This window comes from Tyto alba, unplaced genomic scaffold (genome assembly GCF_018691265.1).
Source record: "Tyto alba isolate M040663 unplaced genomic scaffold, T.alba_DEE_v4.0 Super-Scaffold_40, whole genome shotgun sequence".
NCBI lineage: Eukaryota > Metazoa > Chordata > Aves > Strigiformes > Tytonidae > Tyto > Tyto alba.
In genome coordinates, this window is record NW_024881316.1 from 42,649,860 (window position 1) to 42,670,436 (window position 20,577).

At 44.1% G+C, this 20,577-nt stretch overlaps 1 protein-coding gene across 5 annotated transcripts in view; it reads left to right on the forward strand.

Moving 5' to 3' along the window:
• KLHL29 (kelch like family member 29) overlaps window positions 1–20,577 on the forward strand; it is a 405,860-nt gene that overhangs the window by 380,965 nt on the left and 4,318 nt on the right. For all 5 annotated transcript variants that reach the window (XM_042803184.1, XM_033004989.2, XM_042803185.1 and 2 more), the window contains 2 exons: window positions 2,141–2,334; window positions 10,654–10,798. In XM_042803184.1, the coding sequence (XP_042659118.1) occupies window positions 2,141–2,334; window positions 10,654–10,798 (339 nt within the window). The remainder of the gene's footprint in view (window positions 1–2,140; window positions 2,335–10,653; window positions 10,799–20,577) is intronic.

Genomic DNA, 20,577 nt, shown 5'->3' on the forward strand with positions numbered 1-20,577 from the left:
GGTCCCAGTAAGGATGATTGTTGTAATTTGAACCTTTCTCCAGTATTCCTATAGACATGGTCCTCAACCACACCTGGCCCCCAGCATATGTGAAGGATATAACCCATCCTTCCAATAAAGGTGTTAGGATGATCAGAAAGCTGTTGGCAGGAATATATCTGTCTTGGGAACTGTGGTCTGCCAGGTACTTCTGCCAGTGCCAGGGAAGGCGGCATGGCTGCTCACCATCCCGTCTCAGACCACTTCGACTGGCCACACATATTCCTGGTGCTAAGTCACAGTCGATTGTGTGAGACAATACCTATCGGGTGACAGGTATAATTTATATAGTAGAGGCTGAGGAACTAGAAAGGAACGTTGTGTCAGTTCTTCTCAGCTCTATCACGTTTCCCAGTTTCTAACCAGTTATAACCGGTTTCTTAACCAGCTTTTAATAAGGCATCAAGAATTAAATTACCAAGCCCCAAATTACTGCAGTAGGTGAGTTAGCAAGGTGTAACCTAAAAGCAGTGTATGAAACTGTTTATATTATGCAAGATTTTTGCATATCTGCTAGGATGGACACGAGTGCTGACCCAAGTGCTCTGGGCAAATGCAGGAGATGCAGCCTATGGTGCCCGACATGGAGGAGTTGTTTGTGCAGTCAGAGTGCTCAGGTTTGGTACCAAACGTTAAGAATCAGCCCAGTGTCACCTTGAATGCTCCCAGCACCATGTTTAATCTTGTTATATTTCTCCCCTTCGATCACTTGTTTTAGATGAATTTAATTTCTCAGTAACTAATTTAGAGCATTGTACAAGGCAGTTCTCCGTGCTTATTTTAAGGGACTTTGCTGATTTTTTTTTTTTTTTTTAAGTTAAAGTTTGTCTCCCTCTTGCTTTTGTTTCAGTTTTATGATTGTGTTAATTACTTTCAGTTATATTGCTTGGAAACTCATTAATGCATTTTCATTGAGCACATTATTTTGTGCTGTTTCCACCGTTTGTATCATTTCTCTATTTCATTTTCCCCAAGTTTGGGCAGTGAGAATTTGAGGGACGTGTTGCAAAGGGAGAATTCCCCTGTCACTAAATCATTTTTTACAGATGAGTTCATGGCTATGGATTCATTTCACGTTTGCATATTGCATATCACTAATATTAAGAGCAAAAGCCCTGAATGGGTGATGAGGGCTTCTGTTCTTGCAGTCAACAATTCTGAATAATCACTATGCAGGAAACTCCTATTTGACTGAATGTGCCATTACATGGAAATACAGAAGCCTAAAAATCACATTATTTTCCACTGTCTCCAAGACTCATTTTAGAGCAGCTATTTGGATCCCTGCCACATTATCTTTAAAAAAAAATTGACGTCTGTACTTGTGACATTGTCTAAAATGAATCTTCCATCCATGGATTATTAACTGCACATCCCTTATGGTCAATGGCTTAATTAAATCAGATACTGACGACCTTAAAACTAATTTAGCACTTTCATGCATACTCTTTTCTGTTTGCTTCATGTCAAATATGGATGCAATGATGAAATCTTATTCCAGCATTAATATTTGCAGCACCCTGCAATGAAGCACAGTAGTTTCGGTTGTACAACAAAAATTAAATGGAGGAACTTATTCCGGCACAAAATGTGCATCGCTGGTTAGTTAACTAGAGTAAAACGAGCTATCGTGTTGTATTATGTTGCAGGTGAGATGTGTTCCACAAGCTGAACAACTGAAGTATATTAACAGTTGCTGCCTGCAGTTGCTATTGGATATCATTGCACTGATTTGCAAGAATAATCTCATTGTATACTCATTAAAAGAAATTAATTAGTGGAAGACATCTCAACAAAGATGTCCTGAGTTTCTTTAGCTTGGACTATAATGAGATTTGAAAGGCATATACAGAAAATAGAACCAGCCTTCTATGGGCTTTTCTCAATGTTTTAAAAGCTTAGAAAAAGCATTAATTACACTGTTTACCAAGTGGCTAAATTTGTAGGATGTTAAAAAATACATTTCCACCTCTGCTTTTCTTCTGCTTGTCAAGCTGCCTTTCTGTTATATTCCAGCCTGCTTTCTCTGCCTGTCTGTCCTGTCTTTACTGTTCACGCAGTGTTGCATCATCTGAGCTCACTCCGATTGCTGTTGTCTTAGGTACGATACGATAACCAACCAGTGGGAGACCATCGCCCCTCTGCCGAAGGCCGTCCATTCGGCCGCTGCAACCGTTTGCGGCGGGAAGATCTATGTCTTCGGTGGGGTGAACGAAGCCGGCCGAGCCGCAGGGGTCTTGCAGTCCTACATCCCTCAAACTAATTCATGGAGTTTTATAGAGTCTCCAATGATCGGTAAGGGATGCGTGGTGTCGAAGTAAACCTGTATTACAACAGAAATGCCTGTGCTGTAGGTATTTTAATGCCTTTACGGAAAGCAAATGAGCTGGGGGGGGTGAAGGGAGATATGTTTACAACAGATTGGCAGGAAGGCATGGTATATTATACCAGAGAGCCAATTATCTGGATCTTTACTGAAGGCAACTGTCACTCATTGATACAGCTAGTTATCAGCTAGACTTGATGAGTTCAATGTAGAGGAGAAAGGAAAGGTATTAGGTATGGACAACTAGTAATTTTAGATCCAAAAAAATTGCAAAGTGCAGAGAAGCTTCATCCTGGCATCATGTGTTGCTCCATGTGGCTTTACAGCAGTGCTCGGTTAATGGAGTATTACTCATGGGTTTGCTAAAATGCCACCTGTGCATTCTTAACTGGGATTTATCAGTGACATCCAACGCCGAAGGTGCTTCAGAGGCTGAAATCTCTGACACATGAAGATTATTAAAACTGTGTTTACTAGTTTGTGATGCCCTTGAGCTCACCGAACATTTTACAGAATAAAGAGCAAGACAAAAGGCCAAACTTGCCACCATACCAGCCAATATCAGAGGTGCAGACTTCCTTCCAAAATTCGGATAGCGCTCAGAACTTACTTGCTTTGTGTGGCAATTTGCACCCTGAGTGTTTAGGCTGCTTTTGGAAACAGGGTTTAGCATTCAGCTTCACAAGGCCATTACTTCAGGGTGGCAGCTAAACTGGGCCACCTGCTCTGCGCTGAGTGGCTGTGGGCGTCCTTTGGTCTGTCTGAACTCAGGTGGCCAAAGAAACAGTGCTCATACAGTCATCACAGAGAAGCTGCTTTTGGGTGGCTTGCTTTTGCATCCTAGAATCATAGAATCACAGAATGGTTTGGGTTGGAAGGGAACTATAAGGTTCATCTAGTCCAACCCCCCCTGCAATACACAGGGACAGCCTCAATTACATCAGGTTGCCTAAAGCCCTGTCCAAGCCAACCTTGAACGTTTCCAGAGATGGAACATCTACAGCCTCTCTGGGCAACCTGTGCCAGTGTTTCACCATCCTAAACCTCTTAGTCACTTTTGAATTGTAACATGAGGTGCTTCATTTAAAAAAAAAAAAAAATCACAGTCTCATTTTTAAGCCTGGTAGAGCAACAGAAGTAACAAGTAATAAAGTATAGAAGCACAGGTATAAGGTATTCAGGTAAGGCCATAGCACATTCAGAAAGCTAAAATGAGCTGCCCTTTTAATTGTAGGTTGTTACAATTATTATGACTCTTTTTGTAGGATTCTCTAGTAGATTGGGTCATGAGGAGCTGGTAGAGCCACAGCAGTAGCCTCCCCTGTGCAGACAGCGCTGCTGCTCCCTGACTCCCTTGCCGCTGTTTGTGTCCAGCCTAACATAACATGACATGCATATGATGCAGCATGAAGCACCCAGCGGGAGGGCGTTAACCGGCAAAAGTCATGTTTGTGTAATACAGCAGTGCAAACAACCCCATTGCCTGGCTTTTCTCATCACATGGCTACAGCTGCTGCTGTTCAGTTAATCTACTGACTGACAGTATGAGGTTTCCCTGTACTCACAGCGTATTGCAAAAATGAATGCATTATGAAAGAGGTATTCCTTTCCCTTACCAAAATAGTATAAGTGCCACAGGAGCTAAGAAATCATTCCCTGGGTTTGTTGTACTGTCTAGCAGGCATCAACACCATGTGTGCTTGGAAAAAATCATCCAAACCATCCAGAGTTGGGTTCATCACCCATTGTTCTAGTGGACGTGTACTATTATTTCCTAACAAAAATACATTAACGACACCAGTGAAGTTAAAAGATGGCATTTATGTTTTCTTGGTGTAAGTTAATTAGTTAAGCTGAAGGCATAAAATATATGATAAAATGTGAAGTTGCTGTGAGTCTTTGTTGGGAACTTTATAACGTCAATTTCTTTGCAAATAAAGTAAAATAACACAGAGCCTGTCAAGTTGCACCCCCATGGAGCATACCTGGGAAACTGAACTGTTAAGATGCCTGATCTTCACTAAAAGGTGGTGGGAATGTTGAAAACACACTTTAATTTCTCCAGCCCTACAAGAACCACAGTATCACCGGTATTTGTGAAGTGTCGCCAAGAACTGGATGTGGCGACAAGTACAGTACCATCTAAAAAGAAGAGAGAGTAGAAGGAGCCTTGGGGTACTTTTTGCAAAAAGGAGCTCAGATGAATCCTGATACGATCACTGCTGGGGTGCCTTTGACAGCCCCAGAGCCTTTTTCTGTTGATTTGGGAATTCTTAAGGTGTCCCACTGAGCTAAGTTAACTGAGATGTCTGATGGTGAGTTGTGTTGTTTAAGGTCACCCCAGAGATCAGTGAAACCTGTTTGACCTCAAATAGGACAATGGATTATTTAAAAACACCTCAAGCATTCTCAGATATGCAACAGTAGGTGCAGGTATTGAAAGTAGCCAAGGTCTCTGGAGATTTTTAGACCAGTAGTACCTGTCACAAGTCATTGTGGTATTTTATGATAGTGAGTTGAAAGCAGCAAGGCAGATGTTTGAACCCAACAGGTCCATCTCTTCTGAAGTGTCATGTGCCAACCTAACCCGAGGCAACACTGGTGTCAGCCATGGCAAGAGGGAGGGTCACGTTTCGGCTAATCTGAATGGAGGTGAAGCAGGCTGGGTACTGACATCCTGCCTGTGCAGAGAAGATAGAGAGTGGGGACCAAAAGGAAGTCCACACAGCTCAGCCCCTGCTCTCTTCTGCCTGGATTTCTTCTAGGAATAAGCAGTGAATTCACTCCCAGTTTCCATTTACTCTTTGGCCTTCACCTGTCAGGAGGTGTTGGGACGTGGATGTTTGCATGCAGTAGGTATGACACTCACCAGCACGTTGCACAGGGATGCTATGGTAGCCTTTGGGTAGGTGTCGATTACACACATCCATGTTTGGAGAGGAGAGGGACTTTCTCAGTGCCCCATCTGTTGCCCTGCGTCTGTCCTCCCCCACCTTTGGAGTTGGCAGATGTTCCTGCAGCAGTGCAGCCCACAACTTGATGTTACTGAGGTAATGGAGCCTCCCAGGGATTTCACATTGCATATTTTCAGTAAACCACCTTGCGCATCCTCTTATTGTGTTTTGAGCTGCAAGAAGTTTGCTGCTGTTGAGCCAAAGTCCTACAACAGTAAATGAACCCAAGCTACATACTTGCAGCACCTCCCTTTCCATTTTTTGCCAGGCTGTCCTATATAGCTCTGCTAAAAATGTTTTTCATGCCCAGCTTACTGAGATTTGTCTTATTCAACAAGATGGCCATAGACGTGCTGAAGTCAGTGACTGTAAGAAAGCCTAATTATCTTGTCACTGCCTTGTAGTTCAATTTGTGCCTTCATGCCAGGGCACTAAAAGATGCCTTTTTTGATACCCTGAACAGTCAGTGTCTGTACTGGTGGAAGTACAGATTTTTATTAACGTTTCTGGATTGTAAGAAAATCAGTGTTTAACCATCATTAAATTTTAAAAATCTGGTGAGATCTATGTGAACACAGAGGTCAAAGATCTGTGACCATTTCCAGTTTCTAATCCAAGTATCTAGTGACCCACCGTATCGTTTACTCCTGCAGTGATATGTCCAACCAAAGTGGGACAATCACAGATCTAAGAATGCAAGAAATACCTGGAAAACAGCATTAGCAGCATCTGTGCATTTTTGTTGTACTTTCCCATGGCTTATTTTAATTAAAATGCATAATCATTCCCATTAATTTATTTTTAGACTTTACAAGAAAAATCAGATGTACACCTTGGCCTGCCCCTCTCCTCAGGGGCAATTGTTCAGTACCGATGTCTGGGTTTGGCCAGCTCTCACTTACAAGTCTCAGAGCAATGAGTGTTTCATCTCATCCTTCAACATGTTTTTCCTCCAATGATTAGTTCTTAGTGTTTTTCCCACTAGTAAGCTTGAATTTTACTTTCCTTTGTCTCACCCACTGCTCCTCCGTATATGCCATATTTTCAATTCAGAATCACTTTTCCACTCCTTGATGTCATCCCCCTACACATACTTACTCTGCCCTCTAACCAACAAAGTCAGTATTTGTGTGTTTGCCCTTTAACAGATGTCCTGCCTTTCACTTCCTGCCTCCACTTCATCTTTGGCCAGCTCTCTTCTTTTCAACATTTTGCCTGTATATTTGATGCTGAAACTGTCCCACAATGGCAGGTGGAGACTTTGAAAGGGGTGATCCCTGCCACACATACAGAAAATGCAGAGTTTGCAAGTGAGGACACTCAACTTCAGGGTCCCTGAGGAGGATTTGCTCAAGGGTCACTGGGTGAAACCGTAAAGCCCTGCAACCAGTTGTGTAGTTATGAGAAATCAGCTAACAGGAGAGCACCATGCCAGAAGGGCTGACATCCGAGACCCTGCTTTTTAATTTTTTTTTTTTTTTAATTGCAATATCTGCACTTTGGCCTCAGGAGCTATGTTGTGGATCAGACCGCAGTCTCCCAGATGCCATGGGATGTTACCTTATCCATTACAATGCCATTCTTGAGCTTGTCTGAATAGTGTTCAGGGAGGGGAAGCAGTACTTACTATTAAAAGCAGATTTAGTTTGTATTAACTAGTCCCCTTTCTCCAATCTGTTTCATCATGTGCATCAACTCCTCACTGGCTGCCCATGCCTGCAGGGAGACCCTTCAGCTGGAGTTATATCTGGACTGGTGGCATGCTCACATTTCTTCCTCCTGGTAAAAATGTTTGACTAGCTTGGTTTTAATAACCTTTTTCCATATGAAGTGCTGCTGCCATTCATTTTAATGCCACTTCAGTCTCTGACCGAGTGCTTTACTGTAAGGCAACATAAGATCTTTAAGCAATCATGGAAGGGAAAGCAGAACTGTGCTACTTGACCATATAATGTACTGAGAGATACGAGAGCCACGAAACCCATCACAGACAGCATGCTGTCGTTACTAAGTGAGGAGCACACTGCTAGGTTAAATTATCAACCCCACGTGAAGTACACCTCCAGCTCCAGGTTTGTTGTTGAGTGCATACCCCTTCCTCCAATGACCTGTCACTAGAATAGAAATACTTGTATATTTTCCTATAGCAACAGCAAAGGAGAGTGACGTTAGGATGTTATTCACTCAGAGGGAAGAGTACCTTTTATCTATTATTTCCTTTACATTTATTCTGCCTTTTTATCTCAAGCGTGCTTGCTGTCCTGGACAAATCCCATTTAAGATTTTCCAGCCTATGGATTACTTTATCCAACGGCCCCAAAACTTGAATTTTGGAGGGGAAAGGAGACTGCTGCTCTGTTTCCATGCTTCCTCTCCCCTCTCTTCCTTCCCTTCAGCAGACTTTTGAAATAACCAGTGTTCCCACTGTATCCCACAGTAAGCCTCTGACCCACAGAAGTTCGTGTTCATGCCCAGGAGCATTGACCAAAAAGCCCAACCAGAACATGCTTTTGCAAAATTACACTCCCCCAACCACCCACCTTGCACTATGAGCATGTTAAGGACTTAAAGCAGCAACAGAAGTTGGAGTCTTCTGAATGCCTGAGGTTACCAAGCCCTGGAAAGGACAGCAACAAGGGAAGAGTGTGGGTAGCACCTGGGATGAAGTAAGGTTAAAGTCTGAAGGTGGTGATGCACACCTAGGTAGTGGGAGTGACGGTTTGAGTTTTCCAAGCTCCCTGTATCTGTGAACAATTTCTGCCTCCATGGTAACAAAATAAAAATAAAACACACTGTTTTCTCTCTACCTGTCTCTGGAGGGGTGTCCCTCGTGTCTTTCTGCCAGATCTTCATCAGGATCAGGAGACTGTTTGCTGTGAACTTCTCCCTTCCTGAAAGGAACAGCAGAGATTTCTGTGTTTCTCTATCTCAGGCTTACTTTATACCAATTTATGAAATCGTAGCTAAAGCCGAAAGCAGTAAAAAGACAACAGATAGGTGATGTATTGAAAAATTGATGAGAATCAAACACAACTGCCTCTTTAAAAAAAAAAAAAAAAAAGAAAGAAAAATATTATCAGACTGTCTGCCTATTTGAAAAGAAAAAAAAAAAAAAAAGTCACTATAAAAATAACCAAGGGGTTTCCCTCTCTTTCTTTAACAAAAAGGAATATGAAGTCAGTGATTCAGTCTCCTGAGAAGTCTCTGTTTCTGCCTTGAGGGAGCCCCAAATAATTTCCCTGTGAGATTTGGGAGGTGAGGGGTTTTTTTATGCAACTGTTTCATTCTTCTGCAAATCAGTGCTAGTCAAAGAAAAAAACCCAGGAAGACGTGATAATTAAATATGGAAAATTTCTGATGAGTCTCTTAACTGGAAAAAATGTCACATATGCAAGTCTGATTTGGAAAGGGATGCGAGCTGGGTTGTTAGGACAGATAAGTCTTTCTGATGAATTATCGTGGCTTAGTGGCACCGAGAAGAAACCGAATACTCCTTGTTCTATTTTCTGGATGAATTAGTTTCTTCCCATCTGTTCCCAAGGATCAGTGACATTTTCCTAATACATCCGTGTTTTTTTGACATATGCCTGTAGATACTCAGCATAATAGGAGCCCAACTTTAACCCATAACACGTTTTGTCTGTTTTCACACTGAGTGCTGCACCCCCCATACATCTCCCTGGACATGCACCGAGGTAGAGTGAGATGAACTGAGCCAGACCACCCCATGGCCTTTCTGGCACAGAAGCAGACACCACGGTCCCCTTATTTTCCTTCTATTTCAACCAGTTCAAACCCCAGTTACAGAAATTATCTCTCTTCTGGAGAAATTAATCAGATTTTGCTTAACTCATGTCAAATTAAATCTCTTGTTAAATATTTAGTGGAATAAGGTGGGTTTACAAGAACCTTGGGGTTACACCACCAGTCATGCAAGAGGTAAGCAAATGCCAAAAGTAAAGCTGCAGGGGCTAGTTTAAGCCCATCTCTTCCTAAAAGAATACAGTCATAGTGTTACAGGTCCAGGAAGAACATACAGAGCCCTTCAATGTTACGTAGAGTCTGTTAGAGATGTAAGAGTGTAGTAAAGATGACATCATGCCTCCTCCAGTGACCACCCCCAACTCCCCACACACCGGAGGAGGGTTGCAGGGGCCAAAGCCGGCAGGACTGTGTCCACTTTGATTCTTCACTGGAGAAACAAGAGCATCACCCTTTTCTGAGCATATAAAAACGAAGAATTGGGGGAGGCTCTAAGATATAGCTACATATAGATAATTTTTATTGAAATGCCCCCTCACACCAGGCTAGCTACCCAGGAAACATCTGCTTCACACCCCAAAGGGCTTAGACACTTGCTTCTTAGAGAACTGGTAATGAGGCTTATATTAACTCAAATAAAGGAATGTATTTTCCCGTCTTTTGTTCCCAGACACTGCGGATTGGTTTCACTGAAATGTTGATTAAAAAAGCTGTATCACATCAAGACAGACACCATCATGAGAAATTTCAGCCCAACTGGCTCATATTTAATAATGTGCATATGGCGTGCTAGCAGCATACGGGACAAGTCAACTAATTAAATTAGAATTATTTTATTCAAGAATTTATGGCTAGTTTTACCAATATTTCTAATAATGCCGCAGCTAACAAGAATTTTAAAGTATCCTTGGAAACTCTGATTGAACTTGACTTAGGATAAAGGACTTGCTTAATTTCAAACTCCAACTTCACACAGTTCATTGCTGAAATACAGGACTGCTTGGAGGTACACACACATCTGAAAATAAAAATGCAGGTGAATTTATGAGACAGATGAAGGGGAAAAAAAAAACAGGTTTCAGAAAATCTGGATTATGTGGGTGACTTTCCCACAAGCAAAAGCAGAATACAAAAGAGAATCAACTACTGGATATTATTAAGCAGGTCTCTGTGCTGTGGGTTTCTTCTGTACTCAGCTGCCGCACAGGCACGAGAGGCAGCTGAGTTAAAATTTGCAGCAATTCAAAATTCTGAAACAACTTGACATCTTAATTTCATGTGTAAGAGTGGAGCTTTCACAGTGACTCCATTAGGCTTTGGAAAAGGATAATTGTACTTTACCAGTTTAGAGGGAGGCGCATACTGGGGGATGAAGAACTGATGAACTTTAGAAGTGCCTTTGAGAACTTGGAGAGAGGAGAACAAGACCAGGAAACGTTTCATCATTTTTCTTTCCCTAGCCTTGGAGCTTTAGAGAAACGTGACTTATCTATAAATAAGGGGAATGTATAAATAAAAAAAATCTCCAAACCGGAGTCTAAAACTGATCTCAGTGTTGCTTTCCATTGACAGATAACAAATACGCTCCTGCAGTCACTCTCAATGGGTTCATCTTTATTCTTGGAGGAGCTTATGCACGAGCAACCACCATCTATGACCCAGAGAAAGGCAATATTAAAGCAGGTCCCAACATGAACCACTCCAGGCAGTTCTGCAGGTGAGAAAAAAAACATTAAAACTGCATTACTGGTGCCTCAACATTTTCTGCTGATAAATAAGCTAATACAACCTAACAGTGAAGGGGAGAGGGGAAGGGAGGTGTGTGACATCTGGGGGTTTTCCTCATCTCTTTTTTGTACGTGTTCAGAGACACAGAATTTCCCAAAGCGTGCATCCGGGACCCTGCTATGGTTATGTGTCTCCTCACGTTCAGGTGTGATGTATCGCGGGGAGGGCCATGTGTTGGGCTGTTGCCAAGTGACTACAGGAACGCTGTTTTCCTCAAGTTTGCCATGTGTAACCAGAGGATGATAAAGACCCACTGTGGGAGAGACCACCATAATATGGAACGTGTTTTTGCTACCTAGCTAAAAGATCCTTGAAAGAAAAAAAATACTGAGTAAGCACCACACACTGGTATTAATTATTATTTATTATGTGATTTTGATTGCTTTTTGGGCTCACTTCCCTGATGCAAGTTACGGATTTAACAAACTTCCCAAATTGGCTAACGAAAGTAAAACTTGGCACCCACCAAGTACTGGCAGAACTTAAAGGCCTTTTAAAAACGATTACGTGGCTGCTACAGAAAGACAGGCTTGTTTCAGGCTTAGTGGAGCTCCAGCCCCTGGCAGAGCAGATCCCTGCACCAGGGACTGGCTGAGCTACTGGCTTCACAGGGAAAAACCATGGCAGCTCCACGGGTGCTGGGCGAGGGTTTGTTGTCAACGTCTGAGGCACTGAGCAAAACCAGGACAGAGAGACAAGTGCCTGGGCAAAACGCTGGCTGGGGTGGGAGGAATTGCAGCTGTGGGGCAGCAGCTGGGCCCACAACAGACCCACATCTCCCAAACGTTCTGCCAACAGCTCTGCTCCTTGCCCCAGGGGGGTGTCCCTGCCCCTCATCCTCCGCTTGAAAAACACCTCCGTGTTTTATCTTGTTGCATTTAACCTTTCACCTTGGTGCAGATGAGAAAAATTCCTTTTTAAGAACGCATGCTCAGTTTCTCTCTTTTTGCTGCTTTTTTGTCGGGTTTTCTTTCCTTCCCTTTCTTTTATTAATTTAAGGAGCGCCCTCTCTTGGCTGCTGAAGCATGTTTTGCTGTCAGTGGAGGCCCGAGCAGCCGTGGCTGGGTGCACCCTGCACTAAGGACAGGTCTTCCTTGTCCCTCCGCTCTAGCAGGAGGAGAAGCGGGATGAGGAGGAGCCTGCAGTGCTCAGGCAGCTGCTAATGATATTTTTCTCCTGAAAACCAGAAATAAAGGGTACGATGCAATTTGGGATTACAGCCCTAACCAGTAAAATGAAACGTGAGGGAATTGTACATTTGATACATTCCTGTGACTTCCCATGGAGAGAGATGAACCACTCTTTGAACATCTCTGTCTTGTAAAACAAAAATCTGTTAATTAAGTATTAGCTGCTGCTTCGGCACCATAATAAACTGACTTTGCTGAAGTAGAATATAATACCCATCAGTAAAAAGTAACTTTAAACTTTTAAATGACATTTTTCCTAAATCCTAAAGCAATAGTGGTCTGGAAACCTACGTTTATAGTGGGATAGTCACCGAAAAAAGGAATAGTTCAGTACATCCCAAAAAAAAGCACAATTTCAAAAATTCTTAAATATGCTGGCATATAGTCAAGGGAAAATATTTCAGCCAAAAGGAGATGTAAAACCTATGACAAAAACGAAATAAATCGGTATGTATGGAAATAGGAAAAATGGGAGATTAGCAGTAACAAACAGGTTTAAAACTTCCTGCTGCTACGGGAGGCTGAGGGAACCAGTGAAGTACTAAGCGCTCACAGGACTAAAAAGAAAGGTACTTTAAACCTTTTGGGATCAAATTTGTAATTTTAATCAGTTAGAAAACCATTGCTGATGAGACTGATGAGGTAGCAAAGTGTAACATAGACCAATCGGATGGATATTTCTTATCTGTATTTGGAAGGGAGCAAGAAGGTTTGGGTCTATATTCTTGCTGTGAGGGACCAAAAATGGTCACTGTTGGCAGCAAGGAAAGATGTGAACTCAGAAATTGAGTTCTCAAATCAGGCAACCCAGCCTTCTTAGTCACAGGCATCTTTAGAGACTTCGTTGAGAAGCTGATTGAACCACTAACGTTGATTTTAATAACTCCTACAGTTCAGGATGGATCAGGGCACCGCTGAAGTGTTTCTGTATTTTGAAAAGGTGAAAGGGAGAATTTTAGTGCAGCAATTAATTTTGCAAAGTACCAACATCAGGCTAAGTGGTCTCATTTAGCCTCATGTTGGTCCTCTGCAAAATGCCAGAGTGGTTAATTTAGGCTTTCATCAACAAATAACTCAATGCTAATAATATAATAAACAGCAATCAATGCACTTTCCTGGAAAATGGGTCTTGTTAAACCAACCTGTTGTCATTTGCTTTTGGGGAGGGAAACTGGGTTCTTTGTTTTGGTTTTTAATAAAACATGCCTGGCTGCTAAAGACAACTGTGATGCTATAATATACTGCTATTTCTCCAAGGTATTTGGCTGGTATTGTATGGAATTAACAAGGCACACATTAGAGAGATTAAATCTGCTTCACTGACAGATCTCAAAATGTATTTGTTAATGAGAAGATATCATTGAGCAAGGCCACTGGTAGGAAGCATTGATTCTTCTTCAGTGCTCTTTAATATATCTACCAACAATCCAGGTAACAGAAAATCTCACTCGGTAAAGGCTGCAGGTGGCTTAACACTTCGTGGGTAAAAAATACTACAGAAGGAGCTATTTTAGCCAGTTGTCTGCATGTCTCAGTTAGATGGTCTCAAGCCAGCAGCAGTATTTTAAATGCAAAGTAATGCATGAAGGAAGCACAATCATAGCAGCCCTGCTCCCCTTGGAAAGTCAGGCACTCAGAGGAGGACATAAAGGAGGCCACTCAGAGCTACAGAACATGAGCTCTCATCACAGTGCAGTGGATAAAAGGTCAATGCAATATTGGATATATAATATGAGCCATAACACCAAAATGAAAACAAGTTGAAGCTAGGAAGACAGAGTGCTGCTACATACGGCGTTGGCAAAATGAGTGCAGGTCTTGGGTCCACGCATCAACATGTGGAAATATCAGCAGACGTTCAGAGGGAAGCTGCAAATATGACCCCAGGTTGCAAATGAAATCTTTGACATGAAATTTAAGGAGCTGATCAAAGAAAGGCTGAGGGGTGACTTGATCACTGGGAGCAAGTGGAAAAGCTTTCAGTCTTGCAGACAAAAGCGTAGCGAGTTACGAGGGCTAGAAAGTCAAGTTACACATCTCATGCTTGAAGTGAGGCACTTTCCCAACAGCAAGGATAATTAAACAGCGAACCAGCAAGGGAGGGGGCGAACTCACCAGCACTTGGTGGTTCTAAGAGAAGATTAGATATGTTTCCAAGAGAGATGCTGCGTGGGGAAAAGTCCATGCCCTGAGTATACCGCGTATATATGCTCAGATTAACTAAGCACAGAGATCCCTTCTGACCTTAGTCTATGAATCTATAAATTCCTCATTCCACTCATTAGCATGGATCACAAAAAAACATGCTTTAAAAGCAGCAACATAAACAGCTTAAAAATTAACTGCATGCTATCGATCTCCTCTCACCAGGAATCACTCGATACCGAATTTGCTGGGAAAAATCTTGACCGCATCCCTTTTTCTGCACTTTTTCTACATGCTAGTGACTAGAGAGCGTGATGGCTTCGAGAATGGGGAAAAGGAAAAAAGAAATTTGTGTGACATTCCCTATGTGTGAAAAATTAAAGGTCCATTCAAATGGTTTCAATATCAAGTTAAATTACTTCTAATGAAAAACGAAACAAAAAAATGGCTTGGGTCTCCAGCTCACAGTCAACAGAAGAGCAAACCAAGTTCTCATTTTCAGATAAGCTCAGCCTCATGGAAGTCAATAAGAAATTCGTGTTGACCTAGAATTAACCCTTTGAGGGATAGTGACTAATGGGCATAGAGCAATAATATGCTTAAAGCATTGTAAAATTCTCGGAGTTCACACACAGGTCTTGAACATCTTCCACACAGCGTGTGAGGGGGAAGGGAAAAATTGGACGTTTCCCAAACATCAGTCAGGCATATCCTGTTTGCCACCACAGACACCATCTCATTTTGGCAGCCCCTGTTCATTTGCGGGGTCTTTGGAGGCAGTAACAGCAGAGCGCAGCCGATGGGGATGAGGAGCTGGGATGATCATTCCTCGCTCTGCCAGACACCTCTCTCCAGAAGGACTTGCAAAGGCATCCCTCCTGTCCAGCTCTTGCAAGTCCTCTCTTGGCAGGCAGGCGCTCTCCCTTCCCACCATGCCCTTCAGGAGTTTATTTTTCCACAAGCAAAAAGAATGCCGACTGCATTTCTGTGCATGATTAAAAATTCCATATTCTGCTTGCTTAGGATGCAGGCGGCGTGCAAACAGGCGTGTGCTACAGAGAGCCTCCATGAGCGGCAGCGTGATGGTGCCAGCAATAATTCCAGAGCAGCTAATTTAGTACCAGCAATTCCCAACAGACACCAGAAAAGCATTTTCTTCCTCCTCCCCTGACTGTTAACCAGTAAGATTTATTAGATGGTTCTGCTGAATGGAAATCTTTAATAAGACTTCGACTCAGGCTGAACAGCACAAAAACAGGGTCGGTTTGTGGAATTTTTTTTTTCCCTCTTCTTTTTAAATAAGCCCTTGTTCTTGAACAGCGAAGCATGGTGACTCCTGTGCTTAACTACTAGGCATTGCTAATGTACGGCACCAGCCACAGACTCCCTCAGCTGATTCCTTTCCTCATTGCAAAGTTCGTGGTAACTCCAGGCACTGGAAGGGGTTAGAGCACAGCTTGTTTGGATGGCTATTCCCAGGTGAAGTTATTACGGAGCACGGTTCCTTAATGGCCACACACTCCTGGAGCCCGCAGACATAAAGGCTGGTCTGTTCAGCAGGCAGCATTTGCAGCTGGAAGTGTTTGTGGTCCACATGGGAAAACTGAAATCTTCCAGTATATCTGGAAGGAGACGTGTGGCTGGGACTATGCTCCACGGACAGCAGATGAGAACTGCTGCACCAGACTAATAGCAATAATTTCTGTAGTAGTTGACGGCATGAAGGATTTCAGTGTGCATTAAAGCATAACTGATACAGACAGAGCACTCGGGCCATTACTGATGTGCAATGGACTTTGGAATAAAACATTGCTGGTTTTCAGCAACAAGTAACGATGCCACATGATGGTTTTGGCTCATTAGCAAGAGAGAGCACTCATGGAGTAGGGGAGAATATAACTGGAGTTTGGCCAGGACACCCACACTAATAATCCTGCTCCGAGAAGTGGCATGGTATCCTCCTAATTGACCGTGACTAATCTGGACCCTTATTTATCCATCTCATTGTAAAGATGACACCTCTGGCAGCACCACACGGCCACCCGAGCTCGAGCCCTCTCAAACATAACAACCTGGCTGCCAACCCGACCACGAACAGCCACGGAGGTTGTCAGCACAGCTACCAAACTCAGGACGAGGCCTTGGCACCCTAGCCACCAGCACCCACGGAGACGGCAGCAGGGCCTTTCACCTCAGCGTTGCAAACCACCATGCAGGATTCACTAAAAGATCCTCGGTTTAAGCAAAAACTCAAGGGGTGCTTGCAGCTCTGCCTGGCACCACGCAGAGCTGCTTCCCGCAGGAGCTGGTGCCCTGCAAGCTCCTCTTATCCCAGCGCTAACTCCACCCAGTCGACAAGCATCATTCAGTTCCATCTCCAGTGAAGCCCTCCTAAACTCTTAGGGCTGGAAGGAAATTCATCTGCTAGTAAACGCCAGGATTTTTTTCTTCTTTTAAGCAGATTCTGTGTCTATCTAACTGATAATATTGAATAATAATGTTTATGGAACTGCTCCACATAAATTAGTGGGTGCGTGTGCATGCATAGCCAGGAGTCAGAGGGGAGAGGAGCTTTGTTTGTGGCCTCAGAAGATACTAAGTGTCAGGGAGTCAAAACAACACACTAATTCAGCCATTTCAAATCTTTTACAATCCCAGATATTACAAGACAGGATTTTTTTTTTCAATTATTTTTTAACATTTCCTGATAAAGCTGATGTGATCTTTAGGACTAAGCAGGAAAATTTAAAATAATAATAATTAGCAAAAGTAACAAACTTTGCTGGTAGTCCCACTGCCTGGTGCTATGTCTAGCCATCATGACTGGGAGAGCGAGGGGCTGGAACAGGAGCTCCCAGGCACTCAAAATGCTGCAGAAAAGAGGCGCCGACATCCTCTGTGTTGGGTTGCTTCCAGATTACTGCCCATCAGGAGACTTTCACTATAAGATGCTTTTGAATGAGAAGTGGAGGGTCCATAACACTCCTGGTGGGAAGGTGGCCACCAAGGAAACAGCAGCTGAGCTGCCTGAGCAAGGCCCCAGCTGAAAGCACCAACAGCCCGGGTGTGCTGGGCCCCGGGGCCCCGCGCCTGAGCTGGAGAACAAGTAGGTTTGCTCAGGTGATTAAAAAAGTTAATTAAAAAAAAATGCAAAGTCAAATGCAGCAACAAAGGCAAATCAGATCCTAGCCTGCATCTGCAGGGTCATTACTAGCAGAGATAGACATGTAGTCATCCCACCGTGCTCAGCGCTTGTCAGGCCACAGCAGGAGGACTGTGTCCACTTCTGGTCCCCACAGTTCAAAAAAGACACAGACAGACTGGAGAGGGCCCAGAGGAGGGCCACGAGGATGATCAGGGCTGGAGAACCTGCCTTATGAGGAAAGACTGGAGTTTGGTCTCTTCTCCCTAGAGAAGAGAAGGCCCAGGGGGGACCTCACACATATTCTAGCAGAGAATAACAGAGAAGAACAGAGGCTCTATCTTCATAAGGAGCCACATGGAGGAGACAAGTGGCAATGGGTACAGGTTGCACCATGAGAGGCTTCATCGCAATAAAATAATTTTTTACAGTGAGAACAATAATCCACTGGAACAAGCTCCCCAGGGATGTGCTAGAGTCCCCATCACGGAAGGTTTTCAAGATGCTATTGGACAGCATGATAGATAATCTCATCTAGTGTCCCTTCCCCATGAAAGGGACCAGATGGTCTTTTTAGGCCCTTCCAACCTGGGCTGTTCCGTGATTTTATGATTCAATGATTCACTTTGTCCATCAAGTCCCTTACTGGCCAGCTGTCAGAGAGGGATCTCTGCCTCCTGTTTGCCCAGGCTGGGGAAGGACTGCAAGGTGGATAGGCAGAGAAGAGATTTAAAGGGTGTTTAGATTACACTCCAACCACGGACAGCCAGGTCCCCGCCAGCCCTTGCCCTCAGCCTCATTGGGATTTTCTTAGGAGTGTGATTCATGGTTCCGTGGAGGCCAGCAGATGGACCGGGCTAGTGGTGGCAGTGCTGGGGACAGTCACTGCGTGATCATCTGACACTGCTCGTGGTTTGGGCGATGAAGGACGCCCTGGAACCTCTGGTGAATCGGCTGCAGGGCAATAGGTGAAGCCTCTCTAGTAAATGGCAGTAATTACCCAGGGAACAGAAAGCAGAGTCATTAGCCTGCTGGGTAATAATTTGCAAAATGCTGGAACGTATTTTCCCGGAAGGAATTGATGAAGTTACCTCCATTTTGATGCTGATTAGCTTCACCCTGAGTGTGCTGCTGAAGAGATGGGGGTCCAGCTGCTCCTGAGCTGGGGAGGTCGCTGCCCCTGAAGCTGCCAGAGGGTTCACATCCCCTCAGCGAGGCTCTGCGGTGCGGAGCTTCCTTCCTTCCCAGGCTCTGACAGCCTGTAATTATTTTATCTCTCAGGATTAATGGCACCAAGCAATAAACTCGCATCCTAATTATTGTAATTATTTCTTTCTTTGTACGTCAGCTTTGGTAATGATGTTTTTACAGCTGATGGGATGGAAGGGAGGGCAGAAAAGAAATATTGTCACAGTAGTGAAGAAGAAGCAACGAGCATACTCCTTTCCACTCGCTTTCCTCAAGGTTTTAGAGCCCACTTGAGTTTCCTATTCCCGAAAGTCCTAGAAATTAGCAGTGATTGTCCTAATACTGCAAAGCAGCAGCAATCTAGGACTAAATTACTAATTGAGCTTAAGTACCTACCTGCCACTTTAGCCCTGGAGATGTCTGAATGTCTCCAAAGTCACCTGCACACGTAAGTACCCGCTGCATACTTAGAACTGCGTATTTCTTGCTCGCAGGAGTAGCTCACTGTTTTTCTTAACCTCAGGCATGACTCACAAGCTAAGCGTTATGCCAGGCTTATCTATGGGAGTTGCATACAGAGGGGGCAGAAGCTATTCTAATCACCATTTAAAATTCATACGGTCTTTCAGAGGGTGGAATTCAGCAGCCATCTCCTCCCCAACGCATTAGCACCATGGTGGGAGGCTGCAGGATTGAGCTGCCTGTCCCAGCCACTGGGCAGGAATGTCTTTCAGTGCTGTGGCCCAGGTGCTGGTGAACAAGAGCAACGTTTGCCCACCCGCTCTAACCCCTAAACCAGAGCGTGGGCTGGGGAGGAACCCGGACCCCCGATCGTTTCGGGAAGGTGTGCTTGGCCACTCAGCTGCTCCACGGTGGCAGCAGCTCTGGCTTCGAGCAGCTGCTACTAAACATGCCACAGAGGAGACTGTACTAGAGGAAATGGGGGCAGCTAAGATACTACACGGGAATCTGTAAAGCACACACGTCCCTGTTTAGAGACTGACACTAGATGCCCAAGGTGACACTGAACACCTAAGGCCAGGCTTCAGCTATGCAGCACACAGCCAGCCAGGAAGGGCCGGTGGTTGCTTGGCTCCTGTTCCCAATGTCACCTACAGCGCAGATGGAAAGGTCACCAGACAGAGTCCTCCCTCTGTCCATCCCATTCCTCCCATCCAGATCAAAAGCTCCAGGCAGAGCAGTCTCATCAGGTAAAAGAATTAGACAGGCCCCATACGTAAGTGGTAACAACAGCCACTAAGGTCCTCTCCTCTGCTGGTGTGAGGTGCTGTCATCTATGCTAGCGGGTCCACGCCAGGAAATGAAAATTTAGCTGAGGCCATTCATGGGCACTGGACTTCGATCATTAACACTGATGGAACCAGCCCCAGGCCTCATGCTCCACACTCGTATTTCTTTTAATTGCTCATTATTGATAGTTTTGCAAGATCTTTCTTGGGGATCTTTTCTTTGTTGGGGAGTTTGTTCAGTTTTTCTCACTTCGCTCAACAAAATTGCTAAATTAACTCATTTGTGGGGGGTTTATTTTCGGTCATGTTTTGTGTAGGGGTACTTTTTTAATGACTGATCGGCGTTACATTAGAGAACCATGGCAGCAGAGCTGCTCTGTACCACAGTCCATCACTCACACTGGACCTTCTTCCACCCAGCACATCCCAAACCATATCCCAAGTCAAATAAGCTCCCATCTCCTTCAGCTTCACTATTAAGGGAAAGAAGTGAAACACAAACAGCAATCACTACCCCCTGGCCTCATTTCTAATCTCTCATCCTTCTGGTTTCAGCAGCCCCTCCACCACAGCGGGACTGTTTCAGCATGGGGTGGGACCATCCTCCCCCGCTCCTCATGCCATATTTTGCAAGCTGTAATTCCCAGCCTGTCTTGCTTTTAAATAGTAAGTTGTTCCAGTATGGAGATGGGCTTCCCACCCCCGAACAAGTATCTTAGGTCCTTAAACCATGGTTTAATTTGCACATTGGTCTGATTTAGTGGGTCAGCTGGACCTGCCACCTCTGTTCCCC